The 20,283-nt window shown below is 37.0% G+C and overlaps 1 protein-coding gene across 7 annotated transcripts in view; it reads left to right on the plus strand.

Moving 5' to 3' along the window:
* The window catches only part of septin9a (septin 9a), a 113,827-nt gene extending 98,957 nt beyond the window's left edge, over positions 1-14,870 (plus strand). For all 7 annotated transcript variants that reach the window (XM_055193357.2, XM_055193366.2, XM_055193381.2 and 4 more), the window contains 7 exons: positions 1,136-1,217; positions 1,322-1,459; positions 6,716-6,833; positions 9,311-9,406; positions 9,505-9,601; positions 10,675-10,726; positions 13,405-14,870. In XM_055193357.2, coding sequence (XP_055049332.2) covers positions 1,136-1,217; positions 1,322-1,459; positions 6,716-6,833; positions 9,311-9,406; positions 9,505-9,601; positions 10,675-10,726; positions 13,405-13,537 — 716 coding nt within the window. In that variant the 3' untranslated portion in view covers positions 13,538-14,870. The remainder of the gene's footprint in view (positions 1-1,135; positions 1,218-1,321; positions 1,460-6,715; positions 6,834-9,310; positions 9,407-9,504; positions 9,602-10,674; positions 10,727-13,404) is intronic.
* The last annotated feature ends 5,413 nt before the right edge of the window (positions 14,871-20,283 follow it).

The raw sequence follows: 20,283 nt of genomic DNA on the forward strand, positions 1-20,283 counted from the left end.
TTTAAAGAGCTGATATATCTTGTTGCGATGACGCACGTGCATTTTTGTTTATTATAAGCTCATATTAGTGCGTGACGCGCTATTCTTTTATGCTGCTGAATGATCTCGGCTTCAGCGCGGATGGTGACGAGCTTCCCGATTCATGCTTCAGTCCCGTTTGCTGACATTTCTCGTCGTGAATGTTGATCTGCATGTAAATTTATAATTTTAAAGGAAAACACCACAGTTTTTCAATATTTTCCTATGTGGTGTTCCCTCAACTTGGACGAATTAATACATACCTATCTCTTTTCAATGCATGCACTTTTAATCTTTTTACAGCGCCTTGTGAATGCGTTAGCATTTAGCCAAGCCCCATTCATTCCTATGGCTCCAAACATGGATGAATTTATAAGCCACCAAACACTTCCATGTTTCCCTATTTAAAGACTGTTACATGAGTAGTTACAGAAGTAAGTATTGTGGAACAAAAAAAAAACTAAGGAATGAATGGGGCTAGGCTAAATGCTAACACATATAAGAAGCGGTGTACAAAGATTAATAGTGCATGCATTGAAAAAAGATAGGTATGTATTAATTCATCTAAGTTGAGTTAAGAATATAATAAAATATTATATCCTTTAAAGAGTAAAACCAAAACTTCATTGTTGTGATGACTGTTAAAGGAATGTTATAGGAATTGTTCTGGGAATGTTAGAGGAATGTTACTAGGTCTTCTTTCCGGGAGCGATCCCAGAGCATTTACGGGACGTGTTTGCGTTTACCCAGAAGTCTGTATGGCAATTTTACAGGAATTTTCTGTGACCAAAGTGCTGTGTGAACAAGGTTACTGCGACCTTCTCCAGGTCCCCGCCCACCTGCAATACCATATGACCAGATGTAAAGAGAGATCATTTTCAGGAGGGGAGGAGATTTGCATTTTTTGATTAAAGAATATGAGGGCACATGAATTTAAATAAATAATCTCACAGATAAATCATTTGTAAAAATACCACAATATTCCAAAACAAATTGCAGATTTTCATTTTAATTTCATTGCGACTTTAATCTCAGTAAATTGAGTCTTTTATATGCTTCCTGATTTAATACATATAGGATTTGGTGGAGTTTTTTTTTAATTGTCTTCCCCACACAGACATCGAGGAGAAAGGTGTTCGAATGAAGCTGACTGTCATAGACACACCAGGGTTCGGAGACCAGATCAACAATGAAAACTGGTAAAGCAGATCTTCCAGCTGTTTGTGACCTCCATTGGATCAACCAGTTCTGTTTAAATGTTGTTTCAGTTCTCAGTCTCTCTTATATTTTGTCTTTCCATCAGTTGGCAGCCTATTATGAAGTTCATCAATGACCAATATGAGCAGTACCTTCAAGAGGAGATCAACATTGACAGGAAAAAGAGGATTCCAGATTCAAGAGTTCACTGCTGCATATACTTCATACCGCCCACAGGACACTGGTTAGTTCATGTCTGCATCTGTATATTTCTAGATGTGACTGTATAGATTTAATGCAAACATTCTCTTCCTGTTCAGTTCAGATCCTCATTTACATAAACATCTGTGCTAGCATGCACTTTAAACCTGAATGGGTTTTGTGTTTCTCATACATGACACTCAACATGTGTAGATCACCCTACAGGTTTTATACAGCTTACACCTCATGTTTGAGTGTATTTGTTAGTATTGAATTATTGTGCTTGTTAGTTTCTAGCTTGGATTATTTGAATATGCAGCCTGTTTTATCCTGATTATTCATTTTTTGGATAAAAAGCTATTGTAGATGAAAACGCAGGAGTGTCAGTGCCTTTACTGTGCTCCAGAGGGCAGTACTGCTTCTCCTAATGGGAAAAATGCCCATCCATTTATGCATTTTGGCAGACGCTTTTATCCTGTATTTAAAAACATGAACTGGCTGTGAATCAGTTTAGCGAATTTAGTTTTAATTACTGCTTGTATAATGGTGTTAAGTAGAGCACCCACACATCTGATCTTTTAACACCTTGTTTAATATCTGCTGGACTTCGGGCTGTGAGGGCAAGCTTTTACATTGTGACTCGTATGAAGAGATGTAGCATTTGTTACCAATTTAATTTAAGGTTTAGGGTTCTTTTGGGAGTTTAAACATTCTTAATATTCTAGTCACCGTTTACCATTAGCTCTCGTGCATCCAAAAAATATCTTAGCCAAATTAAGTGGGTGGTCTGTTCTGTCGTTTGCCTGTGATAAAGCATCATAGTGTATGCTTGTGTTTATATAGCTGTTGCTGGAGAGCATGACTCTCCAGATACATTGCGTGGATATTTATGCCATGACCTGTAGAAGTAACTCTCAGTATCCCCATAAGAATTTTTCACACAAATTATTCAAAAATTACTGCTAAAACCTCCATCTGTCCTCATCCCTTCATTCCTCCATCCAGCCTGCCATCCCTCCCTCCATCTGTCCTCATCTCTCCATCCGTTTCTTAATTTCTCCATCCAGCCTCTCATCCCTCACTCCATCCATTTCTTTATTCCTCATCCTGTCTCTTAATTAATATATCCATATCCCACATCCATCCCTTTTTCTTTCATCCAGACTTTTCTCCCTTCTCTAACTATACAAATCCCTCCACCCATTCATTCATTTCTCATCCCTCCCTCCATCTATTCTATTTCCTCTATCCATTTCTTTAGTCCTCCATCCAGTTTTCCATCTATCCTTTTTCCTCCATCCATCTCCATCTATCCCTTCATTCCTCTATTCAGTCTCTCATACATCTATCCTCATTCCCCATCCATCCCTTCATTCCCTCCATCCAGACTTTCATTCCTCCCTCCAACTTTACTACTTCCTCCACCCATTCCTTAATTTCTCATCTGGCCTCTCATCCCTCTTTCATCTATCCTAGCTCATCCATCCATTTCTTTATTCCTCCATCCAGCATCTCATCCCTTCCTCCATCTATCCCTTCATTCCTCTATTCAGTCTCTCATCCATCTATCCTCATTCCCCATCCATCCCTTCATTCCCTCCATCCAGACTTTCATTCCTCCCTCCAACTTTACTACTTCCTCCACCCATTCCTTCATTTCTCATCTGGCCTCTCATCCCTCTTTCATCTATCCCAGCTCATCCATCCATTTCTTTATTCCTCCATCCAGCATCTCATCCCTTCCTCCATCTATCCCTTCATTCCTCTATTCAGTCTCTCATCCATCTATCCTCATTCCCCATCCATCCCTTCATTCCTCCATCCAGACTCTCATCCCTCCCTCCATCTCTGTCCTCATCCCTCCATCCATTCCTTAATTTCTCCAAACAGCTTCTCATCCCTCACTCCATCCATTTCTTTATTCCTCATCCAGTCACTTATTTATATATCCTCATCCCACATCCATCCCTTTTTCTTTCATCCAGACTCTTATCCCTTCCTCCAACTGTACTACTTCCTCCACCCATTTCTTCATTTCTCATCCGGCCTCTCATCCCTCCCTCCATCTATCCTATTTCCTCCATCCATCTCTTTATTTCTCCATCAAGCTTCTCATCCCTCACTCCATCCATTTCTTTATTCCTCATCCAGTCTCTTATTCATATATCCACATCCATCCCTTTTTCTTTCATACAGACTCTTATCCCTCCCTCCAACTGTACTACTTCCTCCACCCATTTCTTTATTTCTCATCTGGCCTCTCATCCCTCACTCCATCTATCATATTTCCTCATTCATCTCTTTATTTCTCCATCAAGCTTCTCATCCCTCACTCCATCCATTTCTTTATTCCTCATCCAGTCTCTTATTCATATATCCTCATCCCACATCCATCCCTTTTTCTTTCATCCAGGCTCTTATCCCTCCCTTCAACTGTACTACTTCCTCCACCCATTCCTCCATTCAGTTTTCCATCTGTCCCATTTCCTCCATCCATCTCTTTATTCCTCCATCCAGCCTCTCATCCTTGCCTCCATCTATCCCTTTATTCCTCTATTCAGTCTCTCATCCATCTATCCTCATTCCCCATCCATCCATCCCTTCATTCCTCAATCCAGACTTTCATTTCTCCCTCCAACTGTACTAATTCCTTCACCCATTCCTTCATTTCTCATCTGGCCTCTCATTCCCCCTTCCATCTATCCTATTTCTTCCCTCCCTCTCTTTATTCCTCCATCCAGCGTCTTATCCCTTCCTCCATCTATCCCTTCATTCCTCTATTCAGTCTCTCATCCATCTATCCTCATTCCACATCCATCCCTTTTTCTTTCATCCAGACTTTTATCCAACTATACTAATTCCAATACCCATTCATTAATTTCTCATCTGGCATCTCACCCGTCCCTCACTCTGTACTATTTCCTCAATCCATTTCTTTATTCCTCCATTCAGTTTTCCATCTATCCTAATGCTTCCATCTATCCCTTCATTCCTATATTCAGTCTCTCATCCATCTACCCTCATTCCCCATCCAGCCTCTTATCCCTCATTCCATCCATTTCTTTATACCTTCATCCAGTCTCTTATTCATCTATCATTATCCTACATCCATCCCTTTTTCCTTCATCCAAACTCTCTTATCCCTTCCTCCAACTGTCCTAATTCCTCCACCCATTCCTTCATTTCTCATCCGGCTTCTCATCCCTCCCTCCGTCTATCCTTTTTCCTCCATCCATTTCTTTTTTCCTCCATCTAGTTTTTCATTTATCCTCATCTCTCCATCTTTCTCTTTATTCCTCCATCCAGCGTCTCATCCCTTCCTCCATATCCTTTATCTATCCATTCATTCCTCCATTCAATCTATCCTCATTCCCCATCCCTTTACTTCTCAATCCAGACTATCATTCCTTTCTCCATACGTCCTTATTCTCATCCTTCCCATTATTTTTCATTTCTCCATCCAGACTCTCATCCTTCCCTCTATCTATCCTATTTCCTCTATCCATTTCTTTAGTCCTCCATCCAGTTTTCCATCTATCCTTTTTCCTCCATTCATCTCCATCTATCCCTTTATTCCTCTATTCAGTCACTCATACATCTATCCTCATTCCCCATCCATCCCTTCATTCCCTCCATCCAGACTTTCATTCCTCCCTCCAACTTTACTACTTTCTCCACCCGTTCCTTCATTTCTCATCTGGCCTTTCATCCCTCTTTCATCTATCCTAGCTCATCCATCCATATCTTTATTCCTCCATCCAGCCTCTCATTCCTTCCTCCATCTATCCCTTCATTCCTCTATTCAGTCTCTCATCCATCCAAGATGTAAGAGTCCTAAACACACATGCTAAACACACACACATTCAGTATTTGTATGGAGTATGTGTATGCGTGTGTTGTTGCCCCCGGAGCGTGTGGTGCCGACCCTTCTGTGGCCCGCGGTGAATGAATGACATATTCATATCTGTCTAGCACTGCAGATGTCATTGGTGTTTGTATGTGTGCTGCTCAACAGCTGCAGTCGGGCTTTGAACAACTCGGCTAATTAGAGTCTAACAGTCGGCCATAGAGACCGCAGTCTGGGTCAGCAGCACAGTTACACTAGCAGGATATCTGCTCTGATCTAACAAACTACATCTGTGTGCCTTCTCCCTCGTGTGCTTTTCTGTCACATGTCTGTGAAATCAAAGGTCTCTTTACACCTCCCTTATAGTATTGCCCAAATCATCTTTGAGCCTTTCCATCCCCAGCCATTTTTATAGCTCCGATGTTGTGTCATATCTCAGAGCATATGTATTTTCGCCCTCTGGTGGTTAATGTGTAATCCTGTTTACCGAATTGAAAAGAGTTCACTGTCATCCAGTGTCAGAAATTTATATTAACTCTTTACCAACCAACGTTTTTAAAAAAGTTGCCATGTTTTTATGATTTTCACAAAAGTTTAATGCCTTCCAGAAAAAGTTATTTTTCAAAATATATAAACATACAATATATCAAATGAAAGAACAGACCCTCTGCTTTAAAAAAAAACATCCTACCTTCATTTGTTCTCTTCTACCCTATCAAATATGGGTAGGTTTCTTCAAAAATATCTAATTTTGAGCAAAAAGCTGAGATGATTGCATTTTTGTGAAGGGCTTTTGATAGAGATCAGATTCAGAGCGATGATCAAAACATACATAGAGTTCTTACTGTTTGACCTAAAGGGTTGCTTCCGAGTTTTATACGTTGGGTAAGAGCGACACCTGGTGAATAAAAGTGGATAATGGATTGCCGGAAAAACTCGTCATTGGCAGGAAAGCGGTTTCTCTTAATTGTCGAGTTAACTATTTAAGGGTTAATATTTGAAGAACTTGGATTCAAAACCATCGTAAGTGCGTCAGACACGTTGTCTTTAAAATAAGCATTTTATCAGACTCTTAATGAATTTGGTCAACAAAACAGTATTTCTAAATGGCCGGGATTAAGCAGATATGAAGCTAAACTACTTTATGAACGTATAAGCAGCGCAGAGAGCATTCGGTTAATATTATTAATCCATTTTTGACAGAGGTGGCGTTTAGCGGCTTTTGCATCTGAGCTCCTCAATTGTGGAATTTATTTTCTTTTATCAAGGAGATATTCAACTATATAAAACAAACATAATCTTCGTCTGTGGGAACATGTATTTAAATTAATAAATGGACATAGATTGGTCACATAGATAGACATTTTTCACCACACATTTTTGAAGATCTGGGCCATTTTTGTCATTTCTGGTTGAATTCTACTTTAGTCCTCATGGGAATTATTTCTCTAGCCTCAGGCCTCTGGATGTGGAGTTTATGAGACGCCTCAGCAAGGTGGTAAACATTGTTCCTGTCATCGCTAAGGCTGATACCTTGACTCTGGAGGAGAGGGATTTCTTCAAGAAGAAGGTAAAGTAGCTCTTTTTTACAAAATTAAATATATTATTGCTATAGGATTTTGCATTGAGACAGAATTGTGTATTAAGCTATTCTAATTGGCTGCTATGTTGCTCTGTCTCTTTTACAAATTGGTAGTATGTGGAATGTCGCACAAACACATGGTTAACTGCACAAAGATGAACTTGGTTGTTTTAAAATACTAGACATTATAAATCTGGATGTTTGTGCGGTGAACCCCAGTGGAATATTGGGAATACTACAGCTCAGTGCATTGAGGCATGGAAAAACTGGTACATGCTGTCATGTTCTAGTTGTAGTTGGCAAACAAAGCATTTTTTCTTTCTAAGAGATTACTGATGGTGTCTCTAAAGCTTTTACAAAAATGCTGCAGCTTTACATGAGCACAACTGCAGACTTCTTTGCTGGAAGATATGTATGACAATATTCATAACAAAAATGAGAGTTTTTAGGTAAATGTCTTTTTTCTTGCTATCGTATGAGGATTAGTTTATTCACTCAATTGTGGAGAGCTAGTGCAAGACCGAGATGACGTACGACATGATGAAGTATATGTGTGCAACATATGTTCTTGTACTGTTAGCTGCATTTTACATAACAGTAAAGAGCATTAGCCAACCTCAATGACCTTCTGTACTTGCACTGGCATGCATCTTACTGGAGGAAGACCGAATGCTCGAAAGAGGCATACCGCCCTGTGCTTCTGATACTAGATGCTGTACAGCAATTCTAATGCATCTCTTCTAGCCAATAAGGCAAAAAATAAATAAATCCAAAGATACGTCAAGTCCTCCAGGGTCTAGATTAGTAATAATCCAGACAGCAAGCTAAATCTGATCCCTTAGGATGTCCTCGATGACCCGCTGCCAAAATTGATATTTCCTTGTTTTTCATTGTTAGAATAAAGCTGTGCAGCTAGCTACTGTATAAACAAATATAATAATCTCACTATAATGATGAAGCTGCTTACAGTCGGCTACTCAATTAGCATGTTCCCATGATACATTTCATGCACTTTAAGCAGTTTGAAGCAACAATCTGCAGAAGTTTTAATTCTTTTGCACTGTACTTACACATGTAAATGGCTGATTTCTGTTTTAAATGCTTGGAAAAGCATCCTTCTTATAAAGACATTTGGGGCCCTATTTTAACGATCTAAGCGCATTTTCTAAACAGGCGTGTCCGATTCCACTTTTGCTAATTTCACGACGGGAAAAATGGTTTGTGCACCGAGCGCAGGGTCGAAAAGGGTTGTTCCTATTCTTGTAATGAGTAATGGGTGTGTTTTGGGCGTAACGTGCAAAAAACCAATGAGAGATGGATCTCTCATCCCCTTTAAAAACCAGTTGTGCTGGCGCTATGTCTAATCCCTATTTAGATGACGGACTTTGTAAACTAAGAAAACTAAGTGGAGGAAGAAGAACACCAATTTAAGAATAATGTTAAATAATTGTGGTGTTTTCACTTGTATTGAAAATGTTTTTTTTTTTATTAATACCTTTAAAAGCCATTTTCTTTCAGTCATTGAAGTAAAAATAGCAGGCTTTTAATTGCTGTAAATGTATTAATATCCTCCATAATCATTGTAATCTCATAAAATAATTTGCAAATATGAAAGAAAAGGTTTGTACTCTAAAAATACAAACAAGAGATAAAGAATTTACAAACGTGCGGAAAGCCGAAGCGTTTCAGCACTCGGACAGCACCATGGGTTTTTAAAAAGCATTATTTTAAAAAGGTTCTCATCTCATCATATCCACAGGTACAAAGTCATCATATACAATAAATACGTGGGAAAGCATTTAAAAAATATTTAAAAACAAATGCATTTGTTTAAAGCAAATTATTGATTTACTTACCTGGCTACAGGTGAAGCAGGTCTTTACGCCCTCTAAGGTCTCATAATCGGTCCTCATTTATGTCCAAGAGACTCAATGATAATTTTTTAAATTTTAATTCTTTAATCTTTTGTTTTTAAAACCTGCGCATCCATGTGTGTGATAAGCAAACGCATGTTGTCGTCCCGTTTATAGGCGCATATTTTTAACGCGCTCATTAAATAACAAAAACACTATTGCGCCATAGACTTTAGACCAGGTTTTAGTTGGTCAATAGCGTAGTCTATTTTAGTTGCCTCACAATAGCAACGCGCCAACAATGCGCCTGAACACACCTCGTTTTCAGACCAGAACGCCCATGGGGGCAACATTGGGCGCAAATGCATTTGCTATTTAAACAACGTGGCGCTAAACATGAAAATGATAATTGCGCTGGAACTAGCAAAAGACACTTGCGCCGCGCATTACGCTGGGTGTATGATAGAGGCGTTTATGTTAGACACACTGTGGAAGTGTACACTAAGGGAGTTTTAGGGGTTTCTCTTAAGATGAAATCACTTTTGATTGTTTTCCCATTATATAAATTATGCACATCTACTTTGGCCTTAACTGTGTTTTCATTTCATGTAGATCAGGGAAGAGCTTCGGGCCAATGGTATAGACGTCTATCCACAGAAAGAGTTTGATGAGGATGCAGAAGACCGAATGATCAATGAGAAAATAAGAGTGAGTTTCCACTACATTCACACCAGAGATCCATATATGATTGAAAGCACCGTGAGGCTCATGTTATAATCCTGCTATCCTCTTTCTCTTGCTCTCAGGAGATGATTCCTTTTGCAGTAGTAGGAAGTGACCAAGAGTACCAGGTCAATGGGCGGAGACTCCTAGGAAGGAAAACAAAGTGGGGCACTATCGAAGGTATGGTGACTCCTTTCATAAACATCTCTAGAGTAGTGGGGAATGCAGACACCAGCGTTTCCTAAGCACATTAAGGGAGCTCATTAACCGTAGACACACGGCTATAAGTCAAGCGCTTTAAAGCAACCCTTATCTACTGTAATTGAGGATGCACTCAGTAGACCATTATGAGTGCGTCGGTTCGACTGTGAGTCAGCTGCTGTTGAACAGATAAGATGCATTTGTCAGCGTGCCCCTGCAGCTACATGTGCTGTCGTCATTCTGATGTCATACTTACTCTTGTTACAGACCTGCGGTAAATGAAGGCCAACAGGCAAGATCATTGATAAACCACTTTAAAATATATATGTTTGTGTGTGTGTGTGTGTGATATTGTACACTACACCTTTAAGCACTCGCTTGTTGCCTGTTGTTGACAGCAATAGACAGACATGTTTGTGTGGTAACTGTCAGGTTAGTTGATGGATATGGCTGCTCCACATAGCAGGAGAGTTGCTAGAATAAATTTAAATAACCCTATAATTATCCTGTAATCTAAAGTATTTCTTTGAAAACCTTTCATTTTCTGCGTTGGATGTTTGTGTGTGGTTTCTTCGTGATAGCTTTCTTTGTCTCCTTCGTGTAGTTTGATCTATAATTAAGCAACTAAGAATTTTCTTGTTGCTCAACTAATAGAGAATTATGTTAGCGCTGTCAAAACACATAAATTGCTTAAATGCGTAGGATCCTGAATGCATTGTACATTGCTTTGGTTAAAAGCACCTGCAAAATGCAAAAAAATAAAAAATTGTCAAACAGAATTTGTCAGATTGTCAGCCTTATCAATCAGGAAAGTTTGAGTTTTATTGAATTATTATAAAGCGTGATATAGTTATTGCTTATTTTTGTCTGCCAACCCCTATCTCTACCTTCAACAGCTCCACCTAGTGGCCAAGTGATCATTGCTTTATAAACATAATGCTCCACATGGCTCGAGACAGGATTTTCACAATTAATATGAATATTTTTTGGTTTACTTTGTGTTTTTATATGACATCTTTTGATCTAATGTAATTGTGTTTTTGTGTCTATAGTTGAGAATATCGCCCACTGTGAGTTTGCTTACCTACGTGACCTTCTGATCCGGTGAGTAATTGAACACCTAAAATGTGTATGGTCTAACATATACATATATACATATACTATATATAATATTTAAGTACATTAAACATCTATTTTTACATTTTGTAAATGTTTGTAAATTTTTTACTTAAGTATATACATACATATACATATACATACATATACATATATATATATATATATATATATATATATATATATATATATACATATATATATATATATATATATATATATATATATATATATATATATATATATATATATATATATATATATATATATATATATATATATATATATATATATATATATATATATATATATATATATATATATATATATATATATATATATATATAAGTGATGCACCGATGTATCAACCACCAATATTTATCGGCCGATTTTTGATGAATTTGAAACCATCGGCATATCGGCAATAGCACGACGAGAAAGGCCGATACCCATTGTTTATTAATTAACTGCATAAAGAAATCCATTATATGTAAAAAATGAGTTAATGATGTTAATAAAATAAATGCTGAATAGCAAAAACCACCTTTGAAGGTTGTCATGCTGTCTTATTATATTTGTTTTAGCTTAATTTGTGCCTCTCTTATTATGTTGGTCAGTTGAATGTTAATTAGATCCAATCCATGTTCAGTAAAAATTATTTGATGCAGAAATAAACTAGCTAATAGACCAACTGTATAGTATTGTATACAAGTGTTTAATATCGGTATCGGCCAGAAGTTGTCTGTTTAAATCGGAATCGGTATCGGCCCAAAAAAATCCTATCGGTGCATCCCTAATAATATATATATACACACATACATATATATACATATATATATATATAAGTACATTAAACATCTATTTTTACATTTTGTAATTTTTTTTAATTTTTTACTTAAGTAAAAAGTACTTTCGTACTTTTACTCAAGAAAAGTAAAAGTACAAAATTTTTATGTAAATAGGTATTCAATCAATTTTAATTTGGAATATAAAATGAATACACCGTATGATACTATGCTTTATGTAGTGAAATTTTTTTAGTAAAGTACAGTAATTTTCCCCCCAAGACAAACACACTGATAAAGCACAGATGATTTGTCTCCTGTGGAAAATTTAACTAAAATACTCAAGTAATGTCCACTTCTGACTGTATCCAATGCACTAGTGTATCCAAAAATGATTTAGTATTTATTGTCTTCACATTTATTTTATTCATGTTATTCATGTTATTACTTTGCCTTTTCTTGTGATCTATAAATGAAATCTAAATCACATAACTGTTCAGTTTAATCTGAAGTATAAACGGCGTTGGTCATATGTGACCTAGTCTGTGAAAGCGCCAGCTAAAGTTATTTTTAGGGATTACGGTTTTCTACATAAAATCATACTGTGTAATGCGTGAAAATATATAACCTTGATATCATGACTGGGTAAGATTGTATAATGGCATTTTCCATTGCATAGTACCCCATAGTTTGGTTTGGGTCAGGTCTGGTCAGCTCACCTCACTTTGGCTTGGTTAGCTTTTCCATCAAGTTTAGTAACACTTCGGAGTGGGAGGGATTATAGGCATCTCATTATATTTGCGCTGCCTACTGCTGTGACATCATGTGAGAGCGTCGTTGTGCATTCCCTTACATTTATTTATTTCTCAGTCTGCCACAAAAATTACATTTGACCACCACAAATAAATGTTTGAACATTGCATTATTACTACCTCATATTTGATTTTCATCGCTAAAAGGGAGTTTGGGAACTTAAAGATGACAACATGTTTACTCGAGACAGCGCAAGCTAGCATGAAGGTAAAACTAATCTTTTACATTATAGCGATGATGCTGGTAGTGACGATTCTCTCAGACCAATCAGTGATCTACAGTGTTTTCGCTAGGGCTGGGTATTGGCAAGGGCCTCACGATACGATACATATCATGATACGTTGCCCGATATACAGTGTATTACGATACGATACAAACCGTTGCAATACTTTTTCTTTTTTTATCAAATATGTAAAAAAAAATAAAGCTGAATAAAAAAACTTTTAAAGCCAAAGTGCTTCCACATGTCAGCTTTGAAAGCTGCAGATGTTTTTAAAATTTCTGACATTGCCTGAATATCACAGACAACTGGACAGCGACAACTACAGCAGCAGCAACGGAGGAGGACGTTTGACGCACACAGAAGAATTTGATGGTTTTAAGAAAATATCGATAGTACAGATTGAAATATCGATACACTATCAGGGAAAAATGTATCACGATAGTTAGCTGTATCGATATTTTTGCACAGCCCTAGTTTTCGCGTCACGTTTTGGTATCAGCTCGGGTCACATGGAACCCAGACCGAGGTGGTACTAAAAAAGTATCGGGTACAAGCCCCCAAAAGTAAGCTGATCCGACCCAAACCAAACCGTGGGGTACTATGCAATGGAAAGCGCCATAAGAAATCAGTGATTGAAATTAAACTTGTTGGGGGAGTTTCCCGACAGGGTTTTAAATTAATCCTTATATATAAGGCAGCTCAACCATGCAATTTAGTCTGAGACTAGGATACTCTTATATGTAGATAGTGAGCCTATATGTCATTGGCAGGGTCACAAATGTGAGGGATATCTTCTTACCTATTATACTTTCATTCTAACTCTATGATTGGCTCATGTTTTACAGAACCCACATGCAGAACATTAAAGACATCACCAGCAGCATCCACTATGAGATGTACCGCGTCCGTCGGCTCAACGAGAACAACACTCAGGCCAACGGCCTTGGCGATCACCACCCGGCCTCCCACGAAATCTAGCACCCCCCACCTGAATCCCCCTTCCTCCCCAATCCCCAACCCCTCATTCACCTTACACTCCACTCCTCCCCTTCCATCAGCTATGGACTGAGGTGAAGAGGTCCATCAAGAGAAGCACATAATGACTTTACCTCTCAAAAACGCCAGCACAACGTCCTTAAACCTTCCAAGCATTTTTGTTCTGGCACCAGAGACCCGGGGCTCTCAGAAATGACTCTGATTTGCCTGTTAAAAGAGCTTCACTATATATAGCATGTGTTTGATGCTTCAGGTCTGTGTGCAGATGCTGGGTAGGAGGCGGCTTCTGATTGGTCAAACTGTGCAAGCTCTTTACATGCAGATCATGCCTGTGTTTGGCCTTTCCATCCTCATTTTTCACAAATATTTTACTGGGGTTTTCTCAAAAATACTCCTTTTTATGTGATTTGTCAACTGTTTTATTAATATTTATGCTTGATTTTGAGCGGGGCGCATTAGAGGCGAAGTCACCAGGGCTTACATGTCAAAACCTCGTTTCCATTTTGCATTCGTTTCAGCTCTTTAGCACAGTAAAGTTTGGAGGTTTTACAGGTTATTTGGTCTCTTTTTGACAATGCCATCATGTCAGATGCACAGGAAACATGTTGTGCCATTGGTCTTGCTGTTTTAAATGTGGATTAAAGGAACCCCTGGTGCCTTATTAAAACCGTAATGGGTGGAATCACAGGGTTAGGATTTGTATTCGCATGTCCCCATGTTCACACTAATACTCTGTGTCAAACGTGAATAGATCTGAACTGATCCATGGATACAATCAATCTTATTTATTGTTGAATGTGATCTGGACTGTGGTTTAAACCGGGTAGGAAAACAGCAGAACATTTGGACAGCATTTAAAAATGTCGCAGTCCACCTTTAATGAATCGAACTTTAGTTTTATGTGGAAAAATTTAGTGCCTATTGTTTTACTTACAGTCCTACTCATATTCTCGTGTGTGGATATGTGGATACATACACCATTTAGACAGTTTTTCGTTGTCATTTGTCTTGTTTTCTTCTAGCTCGGAGGAAAGGGCCTGCAGGAGAAAAACTTTAAACAGTGCCAAGATTTCTAAGTGCCTGAATTTTTTTAAGATTCCTGCCATGTCTGATGAAGAGCCGCTTTTTAAAACGGCTCAGGCTTTGTCCTCATGTGCAAAACCCTTCATAAATGCTCATCATTGGGAAAATATCTTTGTTTTGTCCTGTGCTGTATATTCATAGTGATTAATTTTTTGTATTGCAATACAGAGTAACACAAATAACTTTGATATCCTGGTATTTTAAAGAAATAAAGATTTAAATGGAAAAATAATTATTGTGCAATGATTAATGATGTGTCCAGACGTTGTGATGGCATAATTGATGTGGTACTGTAAAAGTATTGGTTGAACAATTAGTTACTATAAAATTAGTCTATAAAACTATACACTATAATTACTGTAGGTTCAATTATGGTGTTCAATTAAATGGTGTTATTAATAAAGCCATATAATTTTGACATATACAAATCCTCTTTTAGATCTGTATGAAAATGGCTTCTAGCAGCCACATTGTATTAGACATGCAAAAATAAGTATTTGACACATCAGCATATTTATCATTAAGGGGATTTCTAAGTGCCCTATTGACACAAAATTTCCACCAGATGTAGCCATCAAGCCAACTGTTAAATTCATACAAAGAATTCAGAACATTTAAGTATACAAGTTGAGTCATAATAAATAAAGTATTAAACCACTGGAGTCATTGATTACTTTAATGTTGAATGTATGAGCTTTTCAGAACTTGAAGATGATGGCATCTTAATATGAACTTGTTTGTGTCCAACTGAAAAAGATAACAAGGGTGAGTAAATTATGAGAGTATAAAGTTTTGGTGAATTATACCTTTAACCGCTTACTTGAATGAAGCCTCTTACAGTAGTATGTCTCTGTACTGTGTTGCATCAGGCTGCACTTGTGTCTCTTCAGCTCAGTGAAGAGGTGATTTCCCAACCCCATCATACGAATGAATGAATGAATGAATGATTTATTTCAGACTGACAGTCAACACAGTCAACACAGTTGAGCTAACAAGCAACCAAATATATGCTTCAGTCTGAAACAGGTGTAGGCTGAAGCCCTTGCTTATAATGCCTACCCTTTTTAAACATCATATTTAACCACATAAAAATAAAATAATAAGATAAAAAAAAATGTATTACCCTATACCATGTTATCAATCAAATACTGATAAAATTATAAACATTAATTTTGCATATGCATACAGTTTCATAATCCAAAATTCAACAAAGCAATTTGTTCAGTTATCACTCTTTAACTAGTTTCATATAGTTTCAGTGCATTATTTTTAAATAATTTCTTTAATTTACTAAGTGTCCCACATTTTTTTAATTCATCATCACAGTTGTTCCATAGATTTACACCTTTTACCGACAGGCAATGGTATTTTGCGTTGGTCCTCACTTGTTTCTTTTTAAATACACAATATCCTCTTAAGTCATGTTGACATTCTCTTACTGTAAACAACCCTTGGATACTTTCTGGCAATTGTTGTTTTTTTGCTTTATACATGATTTGTAATGTTTTTAGTTCTACTAATTCTTTGAGCTTTAGAGCCTTTAATTCAATAAATAGGGAGTTTGTTGGCTCCCTATAGTTGGTTTTTTTCACGATTCGTATTGCTCTCTTTTGCAGTTGAAATATTGGATTGATATTTGTTTTATAAGTATTTCCCCATACTTCCACACAATAATTAATGTATGGAAGCACTAGGGAACAATACAGTGTATATAAGGATTTTTCATTTAAGAAATCTTTAACTTTATATAATATTGCAACAGACTTTGAAATCTTATTCTTAATATAAGATATATGGGGCTTCCAATTTAGGTTATTGTCTATAACCACCCCAAGAAATTTAATTGTTGACACCCTTTCTATTTCAACTTCATTAATCATTAATTTACTTATTGTGTTTGATAAACGATTACCAAACACAATAAATTTCGTTTTGCTTGTATTTAATGTTAATTTATTCAAATCAAACCAGTCTTTTAGCAATACCATTTCTTTTTCCATTGTATCCAAAAGTTGTTTCAGATTATCACCAGAACAAAATACATTTGTATCATCAGCAAATAATATCAATTGTAATACTTTGGAAACCTCACATATATCATTAATATATAACAAAAAAAGCAATGGGCCCAGCACAGAGCCTTGGGGAACCCCACATGTCACCTTCAACATTTGTGACTTGCAATTGTCTATTTGTACATATTGATACCTTTCCTTTAAGTAATTACTTATCCAAGAGTGTGCCACTCCTCTTACTCCATATTTTTGTAGTTTTTCTAGTAAAATGTCATGGTCGACAGTGTCGAATGCTTTTTTAAGATCTAAAAAAACCCCAACTGTGTATTGTTTATTTTCTATTGCATTAGATATTTTCTCCACCAATTCTATTAATGCATGTGAGGTTGTTCTGTTACTTCTAAACCCATATTGTTGATTGCTTATTATGTTGTATTTTATAACAAAATCATTTAATCTTATGTAGAATAATTTTTCCAATATTTTTGAAAACTGTGAAAGCAAAGAAACAGGGACAAAGATACATTTCCCCCCTCCCAATCCGGCTCAAAATGGAGATGCCCTCAAAATGGCGCCCCTCTTTCTCACCTTCAGGGAAGCAGATGGCACCCTGCGTTGCCCGTGCCACATCTCTACGCCATTCTTTCTCTGCCCATCCCACAGAACTCTAAATTTCTTCTCTCATGTATCCCACGAAATAAATAAGCGAGGCATCTGTTACCCACTAGTCTGTTTGTTATCCCTCCTCCTCCTCTCTGTTCCTCTCTGCTCCTCCCTCTTGTTATTTACAGCGGCAGTGCTTTTGCATAATGCTGTAATTAAATTAACTGCCATTTCAATGAGCTAAGTTTGTCTCTGGATGCCCACTTCATGGATGTGTGAGAGACCTCTGAGTGCACTTCCTAGTGGGCAAAGCTCTCGTTGTTTACAAAGCACTGAACTCTAAACGTGCCATTTATTTTGCCCCAAGGACTAGTACTCTCTGGATCTTCTTGCTGGTCACATGTCACTTTGCTTCCATTAATATGTATGCTGTCAATATATGCTGGCCTGACTTCACATTTTGTAAAAATGTAACTACAGGTTATGCTCAGAGATGTTAATACGTGTTTCTCACAATTACATCCCACCACAGCTCTATCCGTAAAACACAAAAACTACTTCATCAACACCTGATTCAATCCAGTATATGACCCTTACAAACTAGATGTCATTTAGCATTAATATTTAACGTAATAACACAAAACTGTTACTGCGATCATTAACTGTCAACCTAAAAACAATCAATAGTGTGGGCAAAAAACAAACTTAATAATGCACCTTAGCTTCTGTATCTATCAAAAATGGTCCATATCACTGGGGTGGTGGTACCCTTTCAAAAAGTACATATTGATACCCATTGTACATAGTCTAACTGTACCTAAATGTTACGTATTAGGACTTATCTGAAGGTTACTGCCTCAGTGACAGCTATGAGACTTTTTTTAACCTTTTTTCTGACAGTGTAGAACTGTGAGGGGGATGAGTTAAAGGGATAGTTCACCCAAAAGTCATTTACTCGCTCTCATGTTGTTACAAACCTGTACAGTAGACATTTCTGTGTTCTGATGAACATGAAAGAAGATATTTTGTATTCAAACCGTTTGTGAGCCCCGCTTACTTCCATAGTATTATTTTTCCTACTATAGAAGTGAATGGGGCTCACAAATGGTTTGGTTACAAACATTCCTCAAATTATCTTCCTTTGTGTTCATCAAAACAAAGAAATTTTACAGGTTTGTAACATATGAAAGCGAGTCAATGACATTTTTGGGTGAACTATACCTTTAAAGACTGCTGGGTGATGGATATGAGTTTGGTTCCAAAACGAGATAACTCGGTTTTTAAAAAATTTTGTCAAAACGTGTTTATTATTATGTTATCATAATAATATTGTGTTGTTTTGTGCTACTTAGCTGTATTTTTGTGGCTTAAATCAAGCAGTTTAATTGATATTGATTGGAATGCACAATCAAAAAACGAGATTTAATTTGAGTTATCTCGTTCTGGAACCAAACTCTTAATATTCAGTGTGTTTGCTGTTCGTTCGATTGATTATGGGGATTTTAGTTGAGAGCATCAGTCGAGCTGTTCACAGGTTTTCATCACTCGGGGAGGTAACGTTTGGACCACTTGTTTGGTAACACTGCATTGTAAATACTCATTGCTTGGATATAATAGGCTTTATGCCCAGCTGCAATACTTCCTGAACTTCAGCCAGCTCCTTGTTTCCTGTCTGCCATTATTGGACAAACTGATTAATCCAGGTGTGCCTGACCTCAGTAGTCACAACAGCAGCAATATAATCAGACACACCTGGATTAATCAGTTTGTCCAATAATGGCAGACAGGAAACAAGGAGCTGGCTGAAGTTCAGGAAGTAGTGCAGCTGGGCATAAAGCCTATTGAATAATCTGAATAAAAACCAGTGTCTGAAATTGACTTTGGTTTTCAATGTTTGTGTCAAATATTTCAATTAATTACATAGTGTCTATCTAAACACATACTAGATAATCAAGAAATTATAAAATACATAAGTAGCATAATAGATTGAAACTAAACAAATGTACATATTGTTTGTTTCTGCATTTATATGTTGCATTTTTGTCGCATTTGAAACCGGTTTCATCGGACTCGCGCGTTGCCACGGCTGCGCGGTGCGCGCCTAGCCTGAAGTAACTTCAGGTCTGTTTTTGTTAATCGATCTCGATAGTTGACTAAACCGACCTCTGGAACAAATAGGCTGACTTGACGGAAATAAAAATGTTTCGATTTCTTAAAGACGAGAGGAGAGACAGCGAGCATTGTGCGAGAGGATCGCAGCCAGGCAAGAACATTTAAGCATACATGTTAGCTACAATAACTTTGCACATTAACGTTAGCTTAGTGTAGTAACTGATACACTAAAGCTATGATATAAACTAAGGTAAATTACTTGTTATTTATGTTTGCTTATTAATAGAATAATCTACTCTTGAAGGACTGTTGTTAATGATTCTTTGTGGAAGTCTTAAAGTGGTGTCTACTTTACAACAGTTGAAATAAACTTTATCAATAATTCTAGAGGTATCATGGATTGTAATTGCAACCATATACCATTTTTAACAAATGAAGTGGTTATATTGTGAATGTAGATTTGATTTAACAGGTACAATTTCATTAAATTGTTTTAAAATATCTATATTTTGTCATATTTAAGGAAAAGGTGTCCCCAAAATTAATGTTTGTGGTGTTACAACAATGAATGTCACCCCTTTAAGAAAAGGGGGAAATCTATTTGGAATACTTCCTGTGTAAATGTCATTGCAGGTGCTGGTTGATCTGAGGGGTGCATGGTGAGTGCATGCATACTTTCTTATTCATTTTAGTTAGCTACATTTCTGACTATTGCATGTGTCACACTTTATTAGTGTCTCTGTGGTATTATGTTTATAACTTGCAGATTTTACATATTTTACTCAAATAAATACATGCTTATTATTATTTCCTAAATGTCCCCTGATCTTGAAATCATCATGATGGCAGCCTCAATTTTAGAGAAGACTGGATTTAGGCTAATTTGTCTGTGGTGTCTGTCTTTTTACTTCAAAT

Source organism: Misgurnus anguillicaudatus, chromosome 19 (genome assembly GCF_027580225.2).
Source record: "Misgurnus anguillicaudatus chromosome 19, ASM2758022v2, whole genome shotgun sequence".
NCBI classification, from domain to species: domain Eukaryota; kingdom Metazoa; phylum Chordata; class Actinopteri; order Cypriniformes; family Cobitidae; genus Misgurnus; species Misgurnus anguillicaudatus.